At 41.3% G+C, this 20,334-nt stretch overlaps 1 protein-coding gene across 2 annotated transcripts in view; it reads left to right on the forward strand.

The window, feature by feature from the left end:
• LOC143923366 (uncharacterized) overlaps positions 1 to 20,334 on the forward strand; it is a 62,566-nt gene that overhangs the window by 9,632 nt on the left and 32,600 nt on the right. Inside the window, exons 2-7 of one of the 2 annotated variants that reach the window (XM_077446987.1) lie at positions 69 to 92; positions 3,080 to 3,109; positions 7,372 to 7,515; positions 10,574 to 10,833; positions 10,911 to 11,033; positions 14,780 to 14,957. In XM_077446987.1, coding sequence (XP_077303113.1) covers positions 69 to 92; positions 3,080 to 3,109; positions 7,372 to 7,515; positions 10,574 to 10,833; positions 10,911 to 11,033; positions 14,780 to 14,957 — 759 coding nt within the window. The remainder of the gene's footprint in view (positions 1 to 68; positions 93 to 3,079; positions 3,110 to 7,371; positions 7,516 to 10,573; positions 10,834 to 10,910; positions 11,034 to 14,779; positions 14,958 to 20,334) is intronic. The other variant, XM_077446988.1, reaches the window with a different exon arrangement.

Raw genomic sequence — 20,334 nt, forward strand, 5'->3', positions numbered from 1 at the left:
ATATTTGCTGGGTTCTTGATTATTACGATTACTTCATAACCAAGTCTTACTTTCTGTTTTTTTTCTAGAAACCAGCAACACTACGAGCTCTAGTAAGTGATCTCAGATTGTAATCATCTTTCTGTTTTCTATTTCTGTAAATAGTCCTACATATTCATATATACACTATATTACCAAAAGTATTGGGACACCTAGCTTTACACGCACATGAGCTTGAATGGCATGCCAGTCTTCAGTAGGGTTCAATATTGAGTTGGCCCACCCGTTGCATCTATAACAGCTTCAACTGTTTTGGGAAGGTTGTCTATAAGGTTTAGGAGTGTGCAGGGCCTTCTTTAATGTTGATTGGACCCTGGGCGAATGTTTTCTTGGGGCCCCCCTCCCATGGGATTTCGCTCTCCACCTGCTCTGAGACATATAATAAATAGCAGATAGACTTAAAATCTGTTTACTGTATAAGATCAAGCAGCGATTCCGATTAGTTGCCAGAGGTTACAGTGTATCATCACCACATACTGACTGGTTGCTAGAGGTTACAGTACATGATTTCTACTTGTTGATTGGTTGCTAGAGATTACTGTACAGTAATATTGCTCACTGATTAGAGGTTACAGCACATCATCTGCTCACTGCAGGGGGCATGATATACATATGAATGCCTCCTTTATTTACATATGTATGTCGCTGGATGCAGCTATTTACATATGAATGCCGGTTATTTATATGTAAACACAGGGTCTGCAGGTGAGTTATCTGTACACAACAATAGAGCAGAGCTGGACAGCGTTAGTAGCAGCACTTCACACTGAGATATCTGGACACAGCACAGGAATAAAACTTCAAGGGACGAGGGAATTTAAACTGGGATAATTGACAAGTATGAAGCAGCTGCTTTGGGCCCCACAACAATGACAGGGCCCAAGGCAGCTGCCCCTTTTGCCCTGCCTTAAAGACGGCCCTGGGAGTGTGTCTATGGGAAAGTTTGACCATTCTTCCAGAAGCACATTTGTGAGGTCAGGCGCTGATGTTGGACGAGAAGGCCTGGCTCGCAGTCTCCTCCTAATAGTGTTTTATAGGGTTGAGGTCACGACTGGCAGGGTCAGTCCTGTTGGAACAGGAAAGGGCCGCCATCCCCAGACTGTTCCCACAAAGTTGGAAGAATGAAATTGTCCAAATTGTCTTGGTATGATGATGCCTTAAGAGTTTCCTTCACTGGAACTAAGGGGCCAAGCCCAACCCCTGAAAAAAAAAAAAAATGTTTTTTAATATATTGAAAGATTGTGCTGATTGACTCTCAATAATATGACCTAATGTCATTGTTTGTTTTTAGGTGTTTTTAATATTGTGGGAGGATAAGCATTTTTTCTATGGTATCAGCAAAAGAGATCTGTGTGTATATAGTAATAATGTTTTCAAATGTTATATATATATATACGTACATATACTGTGTACATAAAGGTGCGTCTCATAAAATTAGAATATCATCAAAAAGGTAATTTATTTCAGTAATTTAATTCAAAAAGTGAAACTCATATTTTATATGGATGCATTACACACATAGTGAATTATTTTAAAAATGTATTTCTTTTAATGTTGATGATTATGGCTTACAGCAAGTGAAAACCCAAAATTCAGTATCTCAGAAAATTACAATATTGCATAAGACCAATAAAAAATAAATAAAAGATTTTTAATACAGAAATGTTGGCTTACTGACAGTATGTACAGTATAGTATGCACTCAATACTTGGTCTAGGCTTATTTTGCCTGAATTATGGCATTGATGTGGCGTGGTATGGAGGCGATCAGCTGAGGTGTTATGGAAGCCCAGGTTGCTTTGATAGAGGCTGAAATACTGAAATAAATTAACTTTTTGATTACAATTTTATGAGAGCCACTTGTGTGTGTATATATATATATATATATATATATATATATATATATATATATATATATATAGATTTGTATATGGAAAAAGAGAATTGGATTTTCAGAGTGCAATTTGGTTTGAAAAATAGTAACAACTACATTATATAAGAAAGTTTTTTTATTATTATTTTTATTAATTGGCAAGTAAAGATCAATAAATATTTGTGAATACAGAATATACCGATAGAATTCCCAACATATTTCAACCATATATCGGGCTTCTTCAGGGGATGCTGTCCAATTAGCGGTACACGCCTTCTATTGAAAAAACACATACACATATATAGTGATTATAGTTATATCAATAAACAAAGGAACATAAAATAATAATAAAAAAAATCCTTTTTCCATACATAGTCATAAAAACCTGATGGGGTAGCTATTTCCTCACCACTAATAAAAGTTTTGCCTTTATAAAAACATGAAATGTTTATTTTCTAATAGAAGTTGTAATAAAGTTGTAATAAAAACACAATGCATGAAATATATAAACAAATGTATGTGTTTTTAAATATCATGTTATAATCTTGACTTGCAATTACTTGCATTAAATCCAGTGAAAAGTTATATACATCCATTAATTTAATTGCTTTTTGTTACCATAACACTATATTACTGGCTGTAAATAATTGTTTACTGCATTTGTTTTTAATATATTCATCTATTTTCTCTACTAAATGGTATGCTTATTGTAGATTCCGCCATGCTAAGCTCCTGGTGAGGCCATGTTATGAGCTGTGAAACGCGTCAAGAGATTGCCACCTCTGAACTTCTGCAGGTTGCTAATGGGGGACTATATACATTGTCCACTACCAACATTACTGTCCCTTAACATGAATGTGGATAGTGCTGAGTGGTAAAATAAATAATGTGGGACATGTATATTTACACTTTTTTATACTGCTGTATTTTTAATGATATTATGTTATTTTTATAGAAAACATATGTGCAAGTTTCTATGGGTGTTGCCTTAGAAATCTATGTTTCATACTTTTACCAATATACTGTAGAGTATATGTACTCAGTATGATGTCTTGTGCTTTTCTAGGGAGGGGATTACCTTTAAGCAGACAGAAACATTTAGATTGTTGCCCATTTGACATTTAAGAATGTTAAGATGATAATATAATACGTTTTCTTTTCTTTTCAGGTACTGAAGGCTACCATTGTAAGCAGAAAGGTAAGTCACTACGTGGGGAATCTCTGATATAAGTAATCTGTCTGACAAAGAGGTCTACATATTGGTTGGATTGGCCTCCATAAATCCAATAGAACTATAGACTGTCTAGTGTAGAAATGATCCATCTTAGGTCTTCAGAAGACATGTGGTCTCAAGAAATCCTATCACTGGGGTTGATTTTCCAAAGGAGGAGACATTACAAAGTTAGGGGTAATGTAGCTTAGCGTGATGCTGTTACATAGTTACGTAGTTACATAGTAGGCGAGGTTGAAAAAAGACACTAGTCCATAAAGTCCAACCCATGTGTGTGATTATATGTCAGTATTACATTGTATATCCCTGTATGCTGTGGTCGCTCAGGTGCCTATCTAATAGCTTTTTGAAATTATCGATGCTCCCCACTGAGAACACCGCCTGTGGAAGGGAATTCCACATCCTAACCGCTCTTAGCCCTTGTACACACGATCGGAGATTCCGACGGAATGTGTCCGATCGGAGCGTTTTGTCGGATATTCCGACTGTGTGTGGTCTGCATCGGACTGTTTCCATCGGAGTATCCGTCGGACCAAATTTTCCAACTTTCCGGAAATATTTTCTGACAAAATGCTCCGATCGGACATACTCCGATCATGTGTAGAGAATTCCGATCGGACAAAGTGCCACGCATGCTCAGATCAAATTCCTAGACCAAAGCTATTGGCTACTAGCCTGAACGTAGTCCCATCGTAACGAAATAACGTCATCACATTCTGAACGATCGGATTTTCCGACAACTTCGTCCAACCGTGTGTATACAACAGTTTCGGACAAAATCCGACAGACAAAATCCGACGGACAAAATCCGATGGATTTGGTTGTCGGAATATCCGACCGTGTGTACAGGGGCTTACAGTAAAGAACCCTCTATGCAGTTTAAGGTTAAACCGCTTTTCTTCTAATTTTAATAAATGGCCACGTGTCTTATTCAATTTCCTTATGCAGAAAAGTTTTATTCCTATTGTGGGGTCACCAATGTGGTATTTGTATATTGAAATCATATCCCCTCTCAAGCGTCTCTTCTCCAGAGAAACCAAGTTCAGTGATCATAACCTTTCCTAATTAACTCATGTCCTCCAGACCCTTTATTAGTTTTGTTTGCCCTTCTCTGGACTCTCTCCAGCTCCAGCACATCCTTCCTGAGGACCGGTGCCCAGAACTGGATGGCATACTCCAGGTGCGGCCAGACCTGAGTCTTCTAGAGCGGGAGAATTATCGTTTTATCTCTGGAGTTAATCCCCTTTTTAATGCCAATATTCTGTTAGCTTTGCTTGTAGCAGCTTGGCATCGCATGCCATTTCTAAACCTGTCATTTACTAGGCCCACCAGGTCCTTTCCCATCCTAGATTCCCCCAGAGGTTCTCCCCCCTAGTGAGTAGATTGCATTCATATTTTTGCCACCCAAATGAATTATTTTAATTTTTTTTAAATATTAAACCTAATTTGCCATGTAGTTGCCTATCCCGATAATTTGTTCAGTTCTTCTTGCAAGGTTTCCACACCCTGGGGAGAAGTTATTGTTTATCCCATCCTCCAAGTTGTTTATGAATAAATTAAATAGGATTGGTCCCAGGACAGAACCCTGGGGGACCCCACTAACCACCCCTGACCATTCCGAGTACTCCCCATTTATCACCACCCTCTCGCCCCTGTAGCCAGTTTTCAATCCATGTACTCACCCTATGGTCCATGCCAACTGACCTTACTTTGTACAGTAAATGTTTATGGTAAACTGTATCGAATGCTTTTGAAAAATCCAGATACACCACATCTATAGGCCTTCCTTTATCTAGATGGCAGCTCACCTCCTCATAGGAGGTTAATAGGTTTGTTTGGCAAGAACGATTCTTCATGAATCCATGCTAATTATTGCTAATGGCACAGTTGTCATTACTAAAATCGTGTATATAGTTCCTTATCATCCCCTCCAGGAGCTTGCATACAATTGATGTTAGGCAAACTGGTCTGTAATTCCCAGGGATGTATCTTGGCCCTTTTGTTAAATATTGATGCTACATTGGCTTTTCTCCAATCAGCTGGTACCATTCCAGCCAGTCAGTTCGTAAAAATTAAGAATAATGGTCTGGCAACTACTTGACTGAGTTCCTTAAGAACCCTTGCAAGCCACCTGGTCCCGATGACTTATTAATGTTACGTTTTTCAAGTCTATTTCTAATTCTGTCCTCTGTTAGTCATGAGGGTGCTTCCTGCGAGGTGGCATGAGGATAAACATTGCAGTTTTGGTTACTGAAGCCCCCCCCGATACCCTCGTAAAGACTGAGGAGAAAAATAAATTCAATACCTTCGCCATCTCTCCATCCTTAGTAACCAGATTCCCTTCATCATTCTTTATGGGACCAATATGATCTGACCTCCCTTTCTTACTATTTATGTACTTAAAGAATTCCTTGTGATTTTTCTTAATTTCCTCAGCTATGTGCCTTTGGATACTGTTTGGGTCTTAGTAGACACCTGATGACCTTATCCCTGGTGGGTGGGGATATTCTGTAGTCTTTGGAAGAAGAAGGTTTGGAGGAAAGCTGGAGTCTTCAGCTAGCTCTTTAAGATTTGCACAGTGTATCCTGGCAAACAAGATGTACACTATATTCTCTCAGTATGGATTGAAGTGTAATAAGGGTCCCCTTGCAAGCTTGGGCAAGTGAATAAGGCAATGGTGACTGCATGCATTGTCCTATGATGTAACAGGAATGGGTAAATGTCCGCTCACCAATCCCAGCAACCTTCTGTGTGGCGTGAGGGCTCCACGGCAGGCCGTTGCAGAATCTAGCTCAAGGGACAGTACTCAACTCCACATAGCACCATGCTACCGTCCAGTTGGATCTGGCTACATATGTATTTCATTTTTATATTTAGCTTATTGTCTGGAGTTCAGCTTTAAGTTGGCCTTACGCATGATTGGGCATTCAAAGTGGAAACAGCTTTGCCTTATTTTCTAAACTATGTAGCTGAAGTTTTTGCAAACTAAACTTTCAACTTTCATAACTGAATAGTCTCTCTTTGTCTCTTCTCTTAGAAAATTTACTCAATTGTCCTTAACTCTTGAGAGTACATTCAGCCAAGGGGAAAACCATTTTATACAGATCTTATCAACTTCTCTACTGCTGGGTTGTCTATACAGAAAAAAAAAGTCAGCGTGATCTTTTCTGCCTTAGCCCTTGTACACACGATCGGAGATTCCGACGGAATGTGTCCGATCGGAGCGTTTTGTCGGATATTCCGACTGTGTGTGGTCTCCATCGGACTGTTTCCATCGGAGCATCCGACGGACCAAGTTTTCCAACTTGTTGGTAAAATTTTCCGACAAAATGCTCTGATCGGACATACTCATGTGTATCATGAGTGTGTATCACGATCATGTGTAGAGAATTCCGATCGGACAAAGTGCCACGCATGCTCAGATCAAATTCCTACACCAAAGCTATTGGCTACTAGCCTGAACATAGTCCCGTCATAACGAAATAACGTCATCACATTCTGAACGATCGGATTTTCCGACAACTTCGTCCGACCGTGTGTATACAACAGTTTCGGACAAAATCCGTCGGAAAAAATCAGACGGACAAAATCCGACGGATTTGGTTGTCGGAATCTCCGACCATGTGTACAAGGGCTTAAAGTGGTACTTAACTCAAAAAGGAAGTTCTTCTTCTCTGCCTTCTCCCTACCCCTGTTAAGTTTTGGCACTTTGGAAGGGGGGGGGGCGGTTACCTGGTTTTAACAGGTACCTTTTTCCACTTCTGGTTAGATCACCATGGCAATGCAAGGGGAAGTTTACCCCCCTTCCCCCACAGCCTTCTGGGACAATTCACAGGTCCCAGAAAGCTGCAGGACCATTCACAAAGCAAAGCATGGCTCACGCATGCGCAGTGGGAAGCTGGTTGTTAAGCTCCAAGGTGTCACAGTTGGCTTCCCACACTAAAGATGCCAGCGCTGGGGACTTGAAGAGCTGGCTCGGGTGGGGACGGCCCTGGATCCCTGGACAAGTAAGTGTCCTTTTATTAAAAGTCAGCAGCTACAGTATTTGTAGCTGCTGACTTTTCATTTTTTATTTCTAAGGTAAAGACCTGCTTTAATCTTGCTAACATTTTCCAAATTCAGCACCAAAAATAAATCAAGAGATTTTGTTATAATATTATCGGTGATCTTGAGTGTGTTTTATAAAGTATCAATAGAACATTATTTTATCTGAACAATTTGTTTTATAGAGGGGACCTCCCTTACTGTATTGAAGGATGAAACTCTGGCCTATGATAGTATTTCATATGGTTTGGAGAAAGTTCTGAATTCTGTATTAGCCAGACTTCCCTGCGTCAAACGACAATATACCACAATAACTCTGGACCGCACAGGTAAATACAAAATCAGCACACTAATGGTTCTCTTTTTTTACCATTGTAATTTATAGATACATAGTCATACGGTTGAAAAAACTATCTCCAACAATTCCCGTAGCGTTGTATAATCTGCTTCCTGAAGAAGACACTTAAAAGTATGTTTTATGTTGTTGAACGCCACATGTTACTGCTCAATTTCATTTTAAACCTCATTTTTTTCTAACCTCAAATTGTGGCAGTTTGTCCTCTTCAGGGACTTTAGAGTAAACAGTTTACTTCAATTACTGAAATCACCTATGATGATTTTGTACATTGTAATCATAACCCCTCTTATATGCCTCTTCTCCAGAATGAAGAAAGTATATAAAATATAGTGTAAAATATAGAATGGACCCTCATAGCTGAGCTCCTCCATCCCCCTTATTAGGGATGGGCTGATGGTTTGGTCTGAACCTAAATTTGTACTGAACTTTGGCTGTTCGGACATTCAGGAGGACACCCAAACTTTAGCCCGTTCAGCCCCTCTCAGTTTCACCCACTTTTCAGCAGGAGCTGTGCTTCCCGCAGTCTCTGGTTACTGAGAAAGCCACTGGTGCAAAGAACCATTGACGACACAGGGAAGCAAAGGGGCAGGTATAGCGGCGACATCACTGCCCAAATGTCTGTCACTGGTTCCTAATGAAGCCATTGATGCTTGCACCCATGACATCCCTGGAAACCATTGATGTTACAGGGAATCACTGCTCGAATATGGCCACTGGTCATATGTCACTTCTATCCCCACCTCCATCTTTAGTATAGCTGATGACGTGGCACTGTCATTTCTTTGGCTATGAACACCATGGAGATCAGTCGTGTGCATTTTTTTTAGTGAGTAAGTGAGTGGTAGGCATTGTGATTGATGATGGATTTTCAATTAGGAAAATATTGGGGGGAGTTATTTTTATAAATAACTTGCCAAACATTTGGGTGTCATTATTTCTAGGTTACCATTTTTTGGGGGGTAAATTAATAGGGGTACTGTGTACCCTATACTCATGGGGGGATGTATCTGGGGGCCCCCTTAATATTAAAGGGGATTCCATATTCCAATATGTCCCTGCACACAGACCTCCACAACTACTGTCCAACATGAGGGCAAGGCACCTCCCCATGTTGAGGGCACATGGCCTGGTATGAAACAGGGAGTTGCATGCTTATCCCCTCCCCTTACCTGAACATCCTTGTACACACGGTCGGACATTCCGACGGAAAATGTCCGATCGGACCGTGTTGTCGGATAATCCGACCATGTGTGGGCTCCATCGGACTGTTTCCGTCAGAATATCAGACCGACAAAGTTTTAGAGCTGGGCTATAAAATTTTCCGACAACATGATCCGATCAGACTTTGTCCGATCGTTTGTAGAGCATTCCGATCGGACAAAGTGCCACGCATGCTCAGATAAAATTCCTAGACCAAAGTTATTGGCTACTAGCCTGAACGTAGTCCCGTCGTAATGAAAAAATTTCATCAGGTTCAGAACGATTGGATTTTCCCACAACTTTGTCCGACCGTGTGTATGCAACACCGGTTTCGGACAAAGTCCGACGGATTTTGTTGCCGGAATGTCCATCCGTGTGGACGGGGGCTAAGAGTGTGGTATAGATTTTTAGGGGGACTTCACACTTTTTTTGTATGTATCCCTCCTTTAAATTCCATACCAGACCCAAAGGGTGGGGCACTTTATGTGCATTATTTTTACAATCTTTCAGTTATAATGATTACTGTAGACTGCTTTAGAGGTAATAACCCAAGAAATTAAAGAAGAATTCCAGATTTGGATATTTGATACCTATTTGCATTGTTTGTTAAATTGACCCCCACGGGGTCTGGTATATATTTCCTGGGGGACTATACATTCCCCTCAACATTACAGAAAATCACCATCCCTTTTAAGCAAAGGGACAAGGATAGCAGTGACACCTGGAAATATTTTTGGCGATGACATTGACCAAATCTGACTATGGCCAAATTTGGTCAATGATGTCACCACTACCCTTGCCCCCTCTCTAATATAACTGGTGACATCCCAGGGCAGTGTCATTTTGCTATGAGTACCATTGGGATCAAGAGACTATCACAGATGCTCATCAAGAGAACTGTACTACAGATTCTATAAATGGAGTACAACCTGTGAATGGAGTAAGCAGGCATTTAGACATTAGTCTTCATCAAGCCTTAACAAAGGATCAATTCCGTCATGGTTTTACTAACATCAACTGCTCAAGCCCAGAAGAAGAGGAAAGCTTTTTCCAACCGGAATTAATTGGATTTATGTGATGCTCTTAACCTTTAAATGTTCAAAAAGGTCCTTGTGAGATGAACTTTTGTACCAGGTGCTCCTCCATTCACATCCAAGAATTTCCTGACTGAGTGAAATTTGGCAGTCATGAAGAGGGGATTTAAACTGAAACCAGACAGGATGGGGTTCTTTATGTGCAGTATTTTTACTACATTGCTAAGCTGAGGACATCAAGACTTTTATAATTTTTTTTATCTCTTAGCCCTTGTACACACGGTCGGACATTTCGACAACAAAATCGGATTTTGTCTGAAACTTGTGTTGCATACACACGGTCAGACAAAGTTGTCGGATTATCCGACAACACGGTCCGATCGGACATTTTCTCTCGGAATGTCCGACCGTGTGTACAAGGGCTAAAGGTTTTTTTTGTATGCTGCTGTTAGCAGTTTGCTTTAGGCTTTATGTACACAGGGCATGTCAGTATATGGCTGCTACAGGGGAGAGGAGGGAGTTCTGACAATAGCTGGGCAATGGGGGTCTACGGGTGACATCAGAGCTGGCAAAATTCATAGCCATTGCCAAGCGCTCCTTTACACTGGGTAGCCAGAGCTGCAGGATCATGTGACCGGTCTGGAGCAGACTAAAAATAAATAAGTACACTTATTTTTTTATACAGGTGATACAGGATGGGTGTGGGTAAACACTTTTAAGTGTAGCTAGAATTCATTTTTACTACCACTTTTATCATTAAGTTTCTATTTTTCAATTAAATATATATTTTTTCAGAAACAAATGAAACTATCACCAATGACAAGAGTGATTTCTTACAAAGTATAACAAAAAAGTCTTGGTATGATGCCTATTATTATTACTATAAGCATATGTTGTACTGCAATCAGTCCCTCCTCTATGGGCTGAAGAGAGCTCTGGAGATTTCCCCGTCTGAGTCCCTCATTTTGGTTTATACATTTGGCTGCATGGCGGATTACAATGACACTCAGCTCTTGTCTGAAGTTTACACATTGCTGGAGGGGAAGTCGTCCCACGTAAGAACCTTCCATGTAATGTCATACATCGTCTATGTATCTCTGATCCCTAGGTAAACATTGTTTTTTTTCTACAGGTTTATTTTTTGTGGTACTCCTGGTATTGTACAATGAAAGCTTCCCAGAAAGATGTATTTAATGAAATTGCATCTCTTAGTTATGGAGGTTCTATTGATATGAGAATGATTGATAATTATGAGGTAAGAATAAAAAAAGCACATATAGTATTAGTGAATGTAAAAAGATTTTGATCTTGAACACTTTATGTACTTGGCTGAATTTCATTTATAATCAGGGCTCGAGTCATGCAGGAGCACATGGGAATGCCGTTCCTGTACTTTTTCTACAGCAGGAATGACGTTCCCTTTGCACTGTGGCTGCTGGGGTCCGACCCTGCCCTCCTTCCTCCTCTTGTGTAAAACATGATGTCCCTGTCAGTGGCGGAGTGTAGCGTGTGTAATACTGTAGCAAGGGTTAATAGATCATTGGGCACTCACCGTGCTTATGCTGTTCACTGCTAGATTGCTCAGGCTGACTGACATGGTTCTACACCGCCAGGCATCAGGAGCGCCACCCGTAGTCCCGCCCACCCTGTCAGGCAGCACTGAGCACACTGAGAGCGGTGCCCGTAGACCTGCCCACTACTCTCTAGCGGTGGACAGGACTACGGGTGCCGCTCCCACTGTGTTCAGTGCTGTCTGGTGGTATAGAACCGTATCAGTCAGTCCCAGCCTGACAATCGGGCAGTGAACAGTGTGAGCTTGGCGAGTGCCCAATGATCTATTAACCATTGCTGCAGTTCTACACAGATCTGTTCTATATTTTTTTTTTTGATGCATATGAATTTTGGAGGTGTCCTTGTAAACTGTCACTTTACAATAAATGTTGCACTTTATTTGTTAATAAAGGAGTGCGTATATTACACACACTTTTTTTTATTTTTGAGGTTGGGTGAGGAATCTTGGGGGAGTTCCCACACTTTTTTTCCCAGGACTTGACCCCTGGTTATAATGTATACTGTAGACTGCTTTAGAGGTAATAACCCAAGAAATAAAAGAAGAATTCCAGATTTGGATATTTTATACCTAGTTACATTGTTTCCAGCTTAAACAAATAAATTAGGTATTGACCATACTTGTGGGATCCCTCTAAAAGCTGGAAATACACAATGCTACTACAGCGCTACTCCAGTAATCTCAACTTGCTTTTGGGTCCTATGCTGAGTGCCATTGTGAACACAGAAGGGCAGCAGCTTCAGCATTGGTGCCATTCAGAGAATGCTTAGTATTTTCTGAATGAATGCAAAATGTTCTCTGATTGGATGAGGTGGAGAGTCAGGGCAGTGATGTTATGCATGAAAATCATTCTCTGAAAAGGTGCCTGTGCTGAGAAGTTGACCTCCAGTGTTCAGTAAGCTCAGATCTGGACCTGGAAGGTAGTGGAGATAACTGTAATAGTGGTGTAGTACCCTGTTTCCCCTAAAATAAGACGTAGCGTGATTGTCGGTGTTGGCTGCAATATAAGCCCTACCACCCAAATAAGCCCTACTCTGTTTCCTCAAAAATAAGCCCTACCCTGAAAAGAAGACCTACAAGGACTTTAACTAGGGCTTATTTGGGGGGTAGGACTTTTATTGCAGCTATCACCGACAATCACACTAGGTCTTATTTTAGGGGAAACAGGGTAGCAGTGTCTACTACAGTGTAGGGGTGATCCCGATGTTCGAGACGAGCGTAAGTTCGACTCAAACATCAGGTGTTCGCCCGTTCGTCGAATTTAGAACATTATGGGGTGTTCACAGGAGATTAGAGTGTCTGCGAAATGCCCCATAATGAATGGCGAGACCGTCAATGCACTGCGAGATTGTAACCTGGCAGGCCGCATGAAAAGGGGGGGACAAGAGAGCGCCCCTTCCCTCCTGAACCATGTCAGGCCCCATGCCCTCAACATGGGAAGGGTGCTTTGGGGTCCCCTGGGGCAGGACCAGGGTCCTCAAACACTTTTTATGGCAATAACTTGCATATCAGCCTCTAAAATTAGCACTTTCGATTTTTCATGTTCATGACTCATAGACTTTAACAGTGTTTGCATGTTCGCACAAATTTTTTCGCATGTTCTGCTGCGTACCGCGGGGTGTTCGGCTCATCCCTACTACAATATTTTCTAGCTTCTACGGGGATCCCACAGATATGTTATATAGGTTATATGTTACACTGGCCCAAGCTGGAACAATATGTAACATATCCATACCTGGAATTCTTCTTTAAACTTAAAATAAAGGTGAAACAAAAATGTGATGCATACTAGCACATCATCCCTTTACTTTGCAGGTAAGCAAAAAGGGGGGGGGGGGGGGGATAGCAAGAGTTTACTTCATCTTTAAAGTGGTTGTAAACCCTTCCAGACAACTTTTACCTACAGGTAAGCCTAGATTAAGGCTTACCTGTAGGTGCAAGAAATATTTCCTAAACCTACACGGTTTAGGAGATATTTGCAAAAGACAGGCACCACAGACAGTGGCGCGCAGGTGCACTGAGCTTGCCGCTGCTAACGGCGATCATGCCGTTAGTGGCGATCATGACGAATGCGTGGGAGTGACATCATCATGGCTCCAGCCTGTCACAGTGCCTGTGATACCCGGAAGTCACTCCGGGATAGATGCCGGCGTCGGAGGAGGACAACGAGGGTTGCTTCGGGGGCTTCCATCTCAGGTAAGTTATTCATAATGAGCTAGTATGCTATGCATACTAGCTCATTATGCCTTTGCCTTTGCAAGGGTCTATTTTTATTTTTTATTTTTTTTTAGTTTGGCTTCCTCTTTAAGTTTCCTGCTGGAAGATGGGGAAGTTAAGCAGTGACATTAATAAATGTGAAGTGCAGTCCCGCTGCAAGAGTTTATGCTGTCCACAGCTGAGGGTGCACAGTCTCCACTTTTATGGGGAACGGGGATGTAAGTGGGGACTGCTGTTTTTTCAGACATAGGAAGGACTTTGATAAGGGAGAATCTGATGGGGACTCTGTTGTAAGGGGGTTTCTTTTGCGGACTCTAATGTAGGGAGGGACTGTGATGTGAACTCTGTTATAAAGGGGACACTGATGGGACCCTGATTTAAAGTGGACACGAATGGTGGTTCTGATGTCAAAGGCATTCTGATGGAGACCCTGATTTAAGGGAAATTCTGATAAGAAAGGTGCAGACTGAATTTATTTTAGTTCCACCTTTATTTCAAGTTTTTTCGAGATTTCTTTGTTTTACTGAAGTTATTTCCCTGTTTTTCTTAATCATATCATTGCTGATTGGCAGGCATGTACTGGCCATCGGGACTACAGGGAGTTTCCCGGTGGGCCGATGGCTCAGTGGGCCGGTCAGGTGCAGTCCTGGAGCCACTCCTCTCTGACAGTCAGTGATCGCGATTTCACTCTTGTTAGGAGGAGCATCTGCCATCACTTGCTGGAGAGAGCATTAGGCTTTATGCTCCCTCCAGCCTGCAGGGGGAGATAGACAGCCGGCAGACGTTCCATCCTCTCTCCCTTTATCACTTGTCACTTATCACATGACTGGAGAGAGAAACGAGAAGCTGCCTTCAAAACTGTGAGTACATGTGGGAGGGGGAGAAGAGGGAGGACACTGTGATGTAAGGGGAAGTGCTGATGGAGACACTCAAAATTAAAGTGGGCCGGTCATGATTAAGTCCAGGGCAAATTTTTTGTCCCAGTCCAGCCCAAAAAAACTCCAAGTAAAAAAGATTTTTTATGACCAAGAATGTTTGTAAAATATACACTGTGGCCCCTGTACTGAGAAGGTTGGAGATCCCCGATATTTAGGTAAATGTGTGTTTCAATGACTTATAGCGGGGTGTTTGTGATCATTAGCACATTCATCCTTTTATAATAGTATGCGTTTGATTCAAATAATATATCTTCTTTTTACATTTTTATTGGGCAGCTATGGCGATCATTTGAATTACTTTTGTCTAAGCCTCTATATTCGACTCTGCACCTCCTAAACATCCGCTTAAATGTCACCGACGAATATACCGAAGTATTTAGTGTCCCAATTTCCTTATCGTATTTACTGATCACGAGAGATGAACGAGTCGTTCTAAAATTTACTGATCCAAATGGTAAGTTCATGGTTGTAGAATTACAGTAAGAATTTCTTAATTTTTATACTGCCTTATTTCCATCAATCATAAAAACATAAGTCCAATGTCTTCCATTTCTATAAAAAACATCTTTGCTCTCTGGGGGGGGGGGGGGGGAATTTACAGTGTCTTGGATACAGGGTTGATTTACCTGGTGGGGGAGGGTACAATATTGGCTTACCTGTCTGTTCTGCATTGAGGTTGACATTAAGAAAGGACGAGCCTGGTTGGGCCTTTTCGAAACACACGGGGGAGGAGCAGGGCCGATCCTAGGAAGGGTGCGCGGGGTGCTGGGCGCCGCAGAGGTGGGGGCGCCGAAGCTCCAGAGTGCTGCTCCCCTCCCTCCTCCTCGTCTGTGTCCAGAGGCGGAGGTGGAGCGCATGTAGCGGCTGCTGCGGTTCCCCATCCCGCCGGCAACTGACAAGAGCACATACCGCTCCCGCTGTCCCCGAAATCCATGCTGTCTGAGTACCGCTGTGGAGTCTAGTACCGGAACACATTCCAGTACTAGACTCCACTAATATTTATGTCCGGTGCATGTGGAGCAGTCTCCTGTCTGCCCCGTCCCCTCTGCGTGTGTCGGCTCTTCTCTTCTCGGTTGGCCGGAGCTGCTGCCAATCATTCAGTGCACTCCCAGAAATGCTGTTCAAGTGCCGCCCTCCTAGTAACCAAAGATGCCACGGATGCCCCACCCCCCTGCAATGTGCACGGTGCTTCTGCTCCAAGCGTGCCCAAGCTACAGGGATCTATTGGACAGGTACTGATCTATGGGGACACCTGCTGTGGGGGGCTCTGATGGGGGACACCTGCTGTAGAGGGGGATCTGATGGGGGACACCTGCTGTGGGGGGGCTCTGATGGGGGACACCTGCTGTGGAGGGGGGCTCTGATGGGGACACCTGCTGTGGAGGGGGCTATGATGGGGGGCACCTGCTGTGGGGGGCTCTGATGGGGGACACCTGCTGTGGGGGGGCTCTGATGGGCACACCTGCTGTGGGGGGGCTTTGATGGGGGACAGACTCTGATGGGGACACCTGTTGTGGGGGGGCCCTGATGGGGGGCATCTGCTGTGGGGGAGGCTCTGATGGGGGATACCTGCTACGGGGGAGGCTCTGATGGGGGACACCTGCTATGGGGGAGGCTCTGATGGGGGACACCTGCTGTGGGGGGCCTCTGATGGCGGACACCTTTGGCACAGACTCCCCGGGTGCCCCTCTCTCCTATATGTTTGAGTATTTAAAAGGTTTATTTTATTTATTTATTTATGTTTATTTTTTGTTTTATGCCTATATATATATTATGCAATCTACTGTATTAAGTATTTGCTCGGTGGTGTGTGTTCTGCTGCATCTGGTCCCAGGTTATTCTCGGGGGTTTAAAAAGTGAATTGAGCTTTGGCGCTAAAACCTTTTTGTGTACTATGAATATCAAAATCATATATAAATGCTGATACTCTGAAGAGTTAAACGTGACCTAATGTGGAAATCTCCCAAACTCCACTATATACGTGATATTTATCAAATTACGTGAAGAAAATATATGAATAAAATAATGAAATGTGTGTCTAATATCTTGCAACTCAAACATGCACATGTGTAGTGAAAAATATGGTCAATCAATCACAATTACAAATATTTATGTGCTTAGTGGAAAATCATATGCGAACCGATAATTATGCTCTATATTCAAAATCCTCAAAAGTGACAATCAAAAAAGCATTTGTGAAAGTACCAAGAAAAACCAACAAAAAAACATCATATAATGTCCAAAAAATGTTTTTCAAAGTCGCATCATCTAGTTGCTGGAAAAACGCATGGAACTTTTGTCAGATGAGGAAGGTGAAGCAAGGTGACTAGTGCAGAAGGGTTAAATGCATTCCTCTCCGGTGCGCCACTCTGTGTTAGAAAAGAGATATATATATGCGCTCACCAGACACCAAACCCTCAATGGGTTAACCGAACAGTCACAGTATGAGCCACTGTGCGGCTTTCTTTGGGCTCTGTCTCTGCTGTGCTGTGGGGATGTTTTACACTCTTCCTTCCGTAAATAGTCCGTTTAGCGTTTATACATAAAAGGAAACAGAAGTACAGCCATAGTGCAATACTGTTGTATGAACGTTTTAGTTTATTCAAAATCAGGTTACTCACAATGTCCGAAAAGACAAATCGCTTTAAAATTGATTGCGCCGGCGTTGCTGCTTGTATAACAGTGTAAGGTGCACGTCCTAGGCCACGCCCTACGCGTTTCGTCAGAGCGACGTCATCTGGAGCGGCCATGTTGGTGCACCCTCACGTTTATGTAGGGTGCAGTGCTCTTCTGCGCTTGCGCGATGTATTAGCGCCATTTTTAATGTGGAAATGCCCTATCCGAGCCGCTGTGTGTCTATTATATACTGTGTGCTCTCTTGTAACAGCACCAACGTGGGAAAACTATTTCCTTATTGCAGACACGGGATATACTGTGTTCTGCCGTATATCAATCACAATAAAAAACCTTTCCTTTTTATTTATAATTGCGGACTCCGGGCATGGTAGATTATTAAGCTATAAGGCACCACAACCTACATAATACATTCCGGTATACTTATAAGAAAAATGTCAACAACTATACATAAATACAATTAATAAAATATATGTAGAAAATATATATAAAGTATAAAAAAGGAAAAAAAATTTTAAAAAGGAAATTTTTTTTTTATTTATATAAAATATGTGTAAAAACTATGTAGAAACTATGTTAATAAAAACAATAATAATAATTCCCTAACCAACTGCATACTGCATATATTTCCTGCAGGTCTATCCAAGTACAGGATTTCTATCTGTATTTTTAAATGCAGATTATAATTATAGTTGTTAAAAACAAATTACATCAGACTGTATAGTCACTTCCCTAGTGAATGAATATACTCCAGGAGAGAAAACAAGGAGATATAAAATAAAATAAAATAAAAGTCGAGGAAAGAAGGGGAAAAAAATGAATGGAATCAACTGGAGGTGTGAGTATGTGCATACATATATATGCTTCTATGCTCACACATCCCTACATTAGTTGATTCACTCAAATCAAGAGGGCAATTACCAATAAGGTAAAATGAGTATGTTATGGGGAGGTATCAATATCTATTCATTTTTAGAACATTATTTTAAAACATTTTTTTAAAACATTTTTTTAAATGGAACAAACCGGATGAAAATATACAGTAAAAGGAAACTAGCAATGAGAATAAATGGGAAACCCAGTATATACATATGTATACTGTTTTCATTTGGGAACTTATATATATGACCTCACATAATGTATACGCGTCCTCTTGTGGGGGCCAGAACTTTTTAGGTGGATCTTTTTACTGTGATGCCACAACTTATTGGGGGGGGGGAGAAACCTCCTTAGTTTGTGGATCGAATGTTGTACTATGATTTATGGGTCTATTTGGTCTATATTGGTCCTACCTTAAGCAGGTGATATATATTCTAGAGTTTGGACTGGGGGAGTTTTAAAAGTTAGTCAAAAAACAATTCAAATCCAACTCCACGTTCATTCCCTGGGGTTGGAGGGTATCTAAATTGTATATCCATTTGGTTTTGTTTCTGGATATTTTGATGGTTTTGTCCTCACCTCTCCAGTGGGCCCTTATCTTATCAATACCGTAAAATATCATCTGTCCTGGGTCACGATTGTGGTAATCCCTAAAATGTCTGGAGACACTGTGATTGGGATACCCTTTTTTAATATTCCTAATATGTTCTCCAATTCTAGTTTGGAGTTCTCTCGTGGTTCGTCCCACATACTGTCTGGAACAGGGACACTCTATAATGTAGGTGACATAAGTGCTTTTGCATGTAATGAGCTCATTTATTCTATATTCTTTTTTGTTTGAAGATGACTGGAAAGTAGTTCTTTTCTTTTCAGTTTTTTTGCTGTTTCTACAAGGGAGGCATTTGCCACACCTGAAAAAACCTTTTAGGTTACCTACTACTTTAATTTGTTTTGGGGGATCAATAGTATTTTTAACAAGTTTGTTTCTCAATGTAGGTGCCCTTCTGTAAATAAACCACGGTTTTTTTGGTAGGATATCTTTGAGTGTGTGATCAGCTTTCAGGATAGGCCAGTGTTTCTTGATGATGGATTCCACATCCTTATGTTGTCTATTGTATCCCGTGAGGAAAGCAATTGGTAAGTTGTTAATCTTATCTCGTTTTTTGTCTTCCAATAATTTGTTCCGTTCCATTTGTTTTATTTCGTTTTTGAGTTTGCGCAGGCCCTTTTCATCATACCCCTTATTTTTGAATCTTTCTATTATTATTTCCGCTTGTTGTTCATAATCAATGCTTCTGCTGCAGTTTCTGTAAAGTCGCATCAGTTGGCCCTTTGGTATGTTCCCCAGCCATTTAGCATGATGGCAGCTATTTGTGGGGATGTAGCCGTTGCGGTCGGTGGGTTTGAAAAAAGTGCGTGTGCCCAGTCTGTTTCCTTCTTTATATATTTGTAGGTCTAAGTAATCCACACTGCTGTTATTGTAATTACCAGTGAATTTTATATTATAGATATTATTGTTGATCTCGTTAAAAAATTCTTGTAGTTCTTCTGTTGTACCACCCCATACTATCACGATATCATCTATATACCGTCGGTACATTTTGAGATTCTCCCTATGTACGCCATAGATTTGCTCTTCCTCCCATCTATTAAGAAATAAATTCGCTACACTGGGGGCATATTTAGCCCCCATGGCTACGCCTTTGATCTGATTATAGTATGTTCCCTTGTACCAAAAATAATTGTGGTGCATTGCCATTTTTAGACCTTCCGTTAAATATTTTATTTGCTCTTGTTTTAGGTCAGACATCTGTTGCAATGCCCACTCGACGCTACTGAGTCCATCATCCTGTTTTATGTTAGTATATAACGATTCCACGTCAATAGTGACCAGTAGATCTTTCTCTTCAATTGTCAAATTTCTCAATTCTCCTATCAGTTGTTTGCTGTCACGTAAATAAGACTTTCCTTTAATTACCAACGGTTGCAGGAAACCATCAATGTAGGCCCCTAATCTGGAGAACAAGGAATCGATCCCACTCACAATTGGTCGCCCTGGTGGGTTGTTTTGATTTTTATGTATTTTAGGGACATAATATATAATTGGAGTTTTAGGTGCCTTCTGTATCAGATATCTGGATTCCTTTTTATTTAAGATGCCGAGGGTTTTCCCTTTTTCTACATATTTTTTAAGTTTCTTTTCATACTCGACTTTGGGATTTTTCTTCAATTTCTTATAGGTGTTAGGGATGTTAAGTAAGTTCTCCATTTCCCTCTCGTAGTCCTGCTTATTTAAAATTACCAGACCTCCCCCTTTG

The sequence above is a fragment of the Lithobates pipiens genome, unplaced genomic scaffold, assembly GCF_037356315.1.
Source record: "Lithobates pipiens isolate NorthernLeopardFrog02 unplaced genomic scaffold, aLitPip1_a1.2 Scaffold_22, whole genome shotgun sequence".
Classification (NCBI taxonomy): domain Eukaryota; kingdom Metazoa; phylum Chordata; class Amphibia; order Anura; family Ranidae; genus Lithobates; species Lithobates pipiens.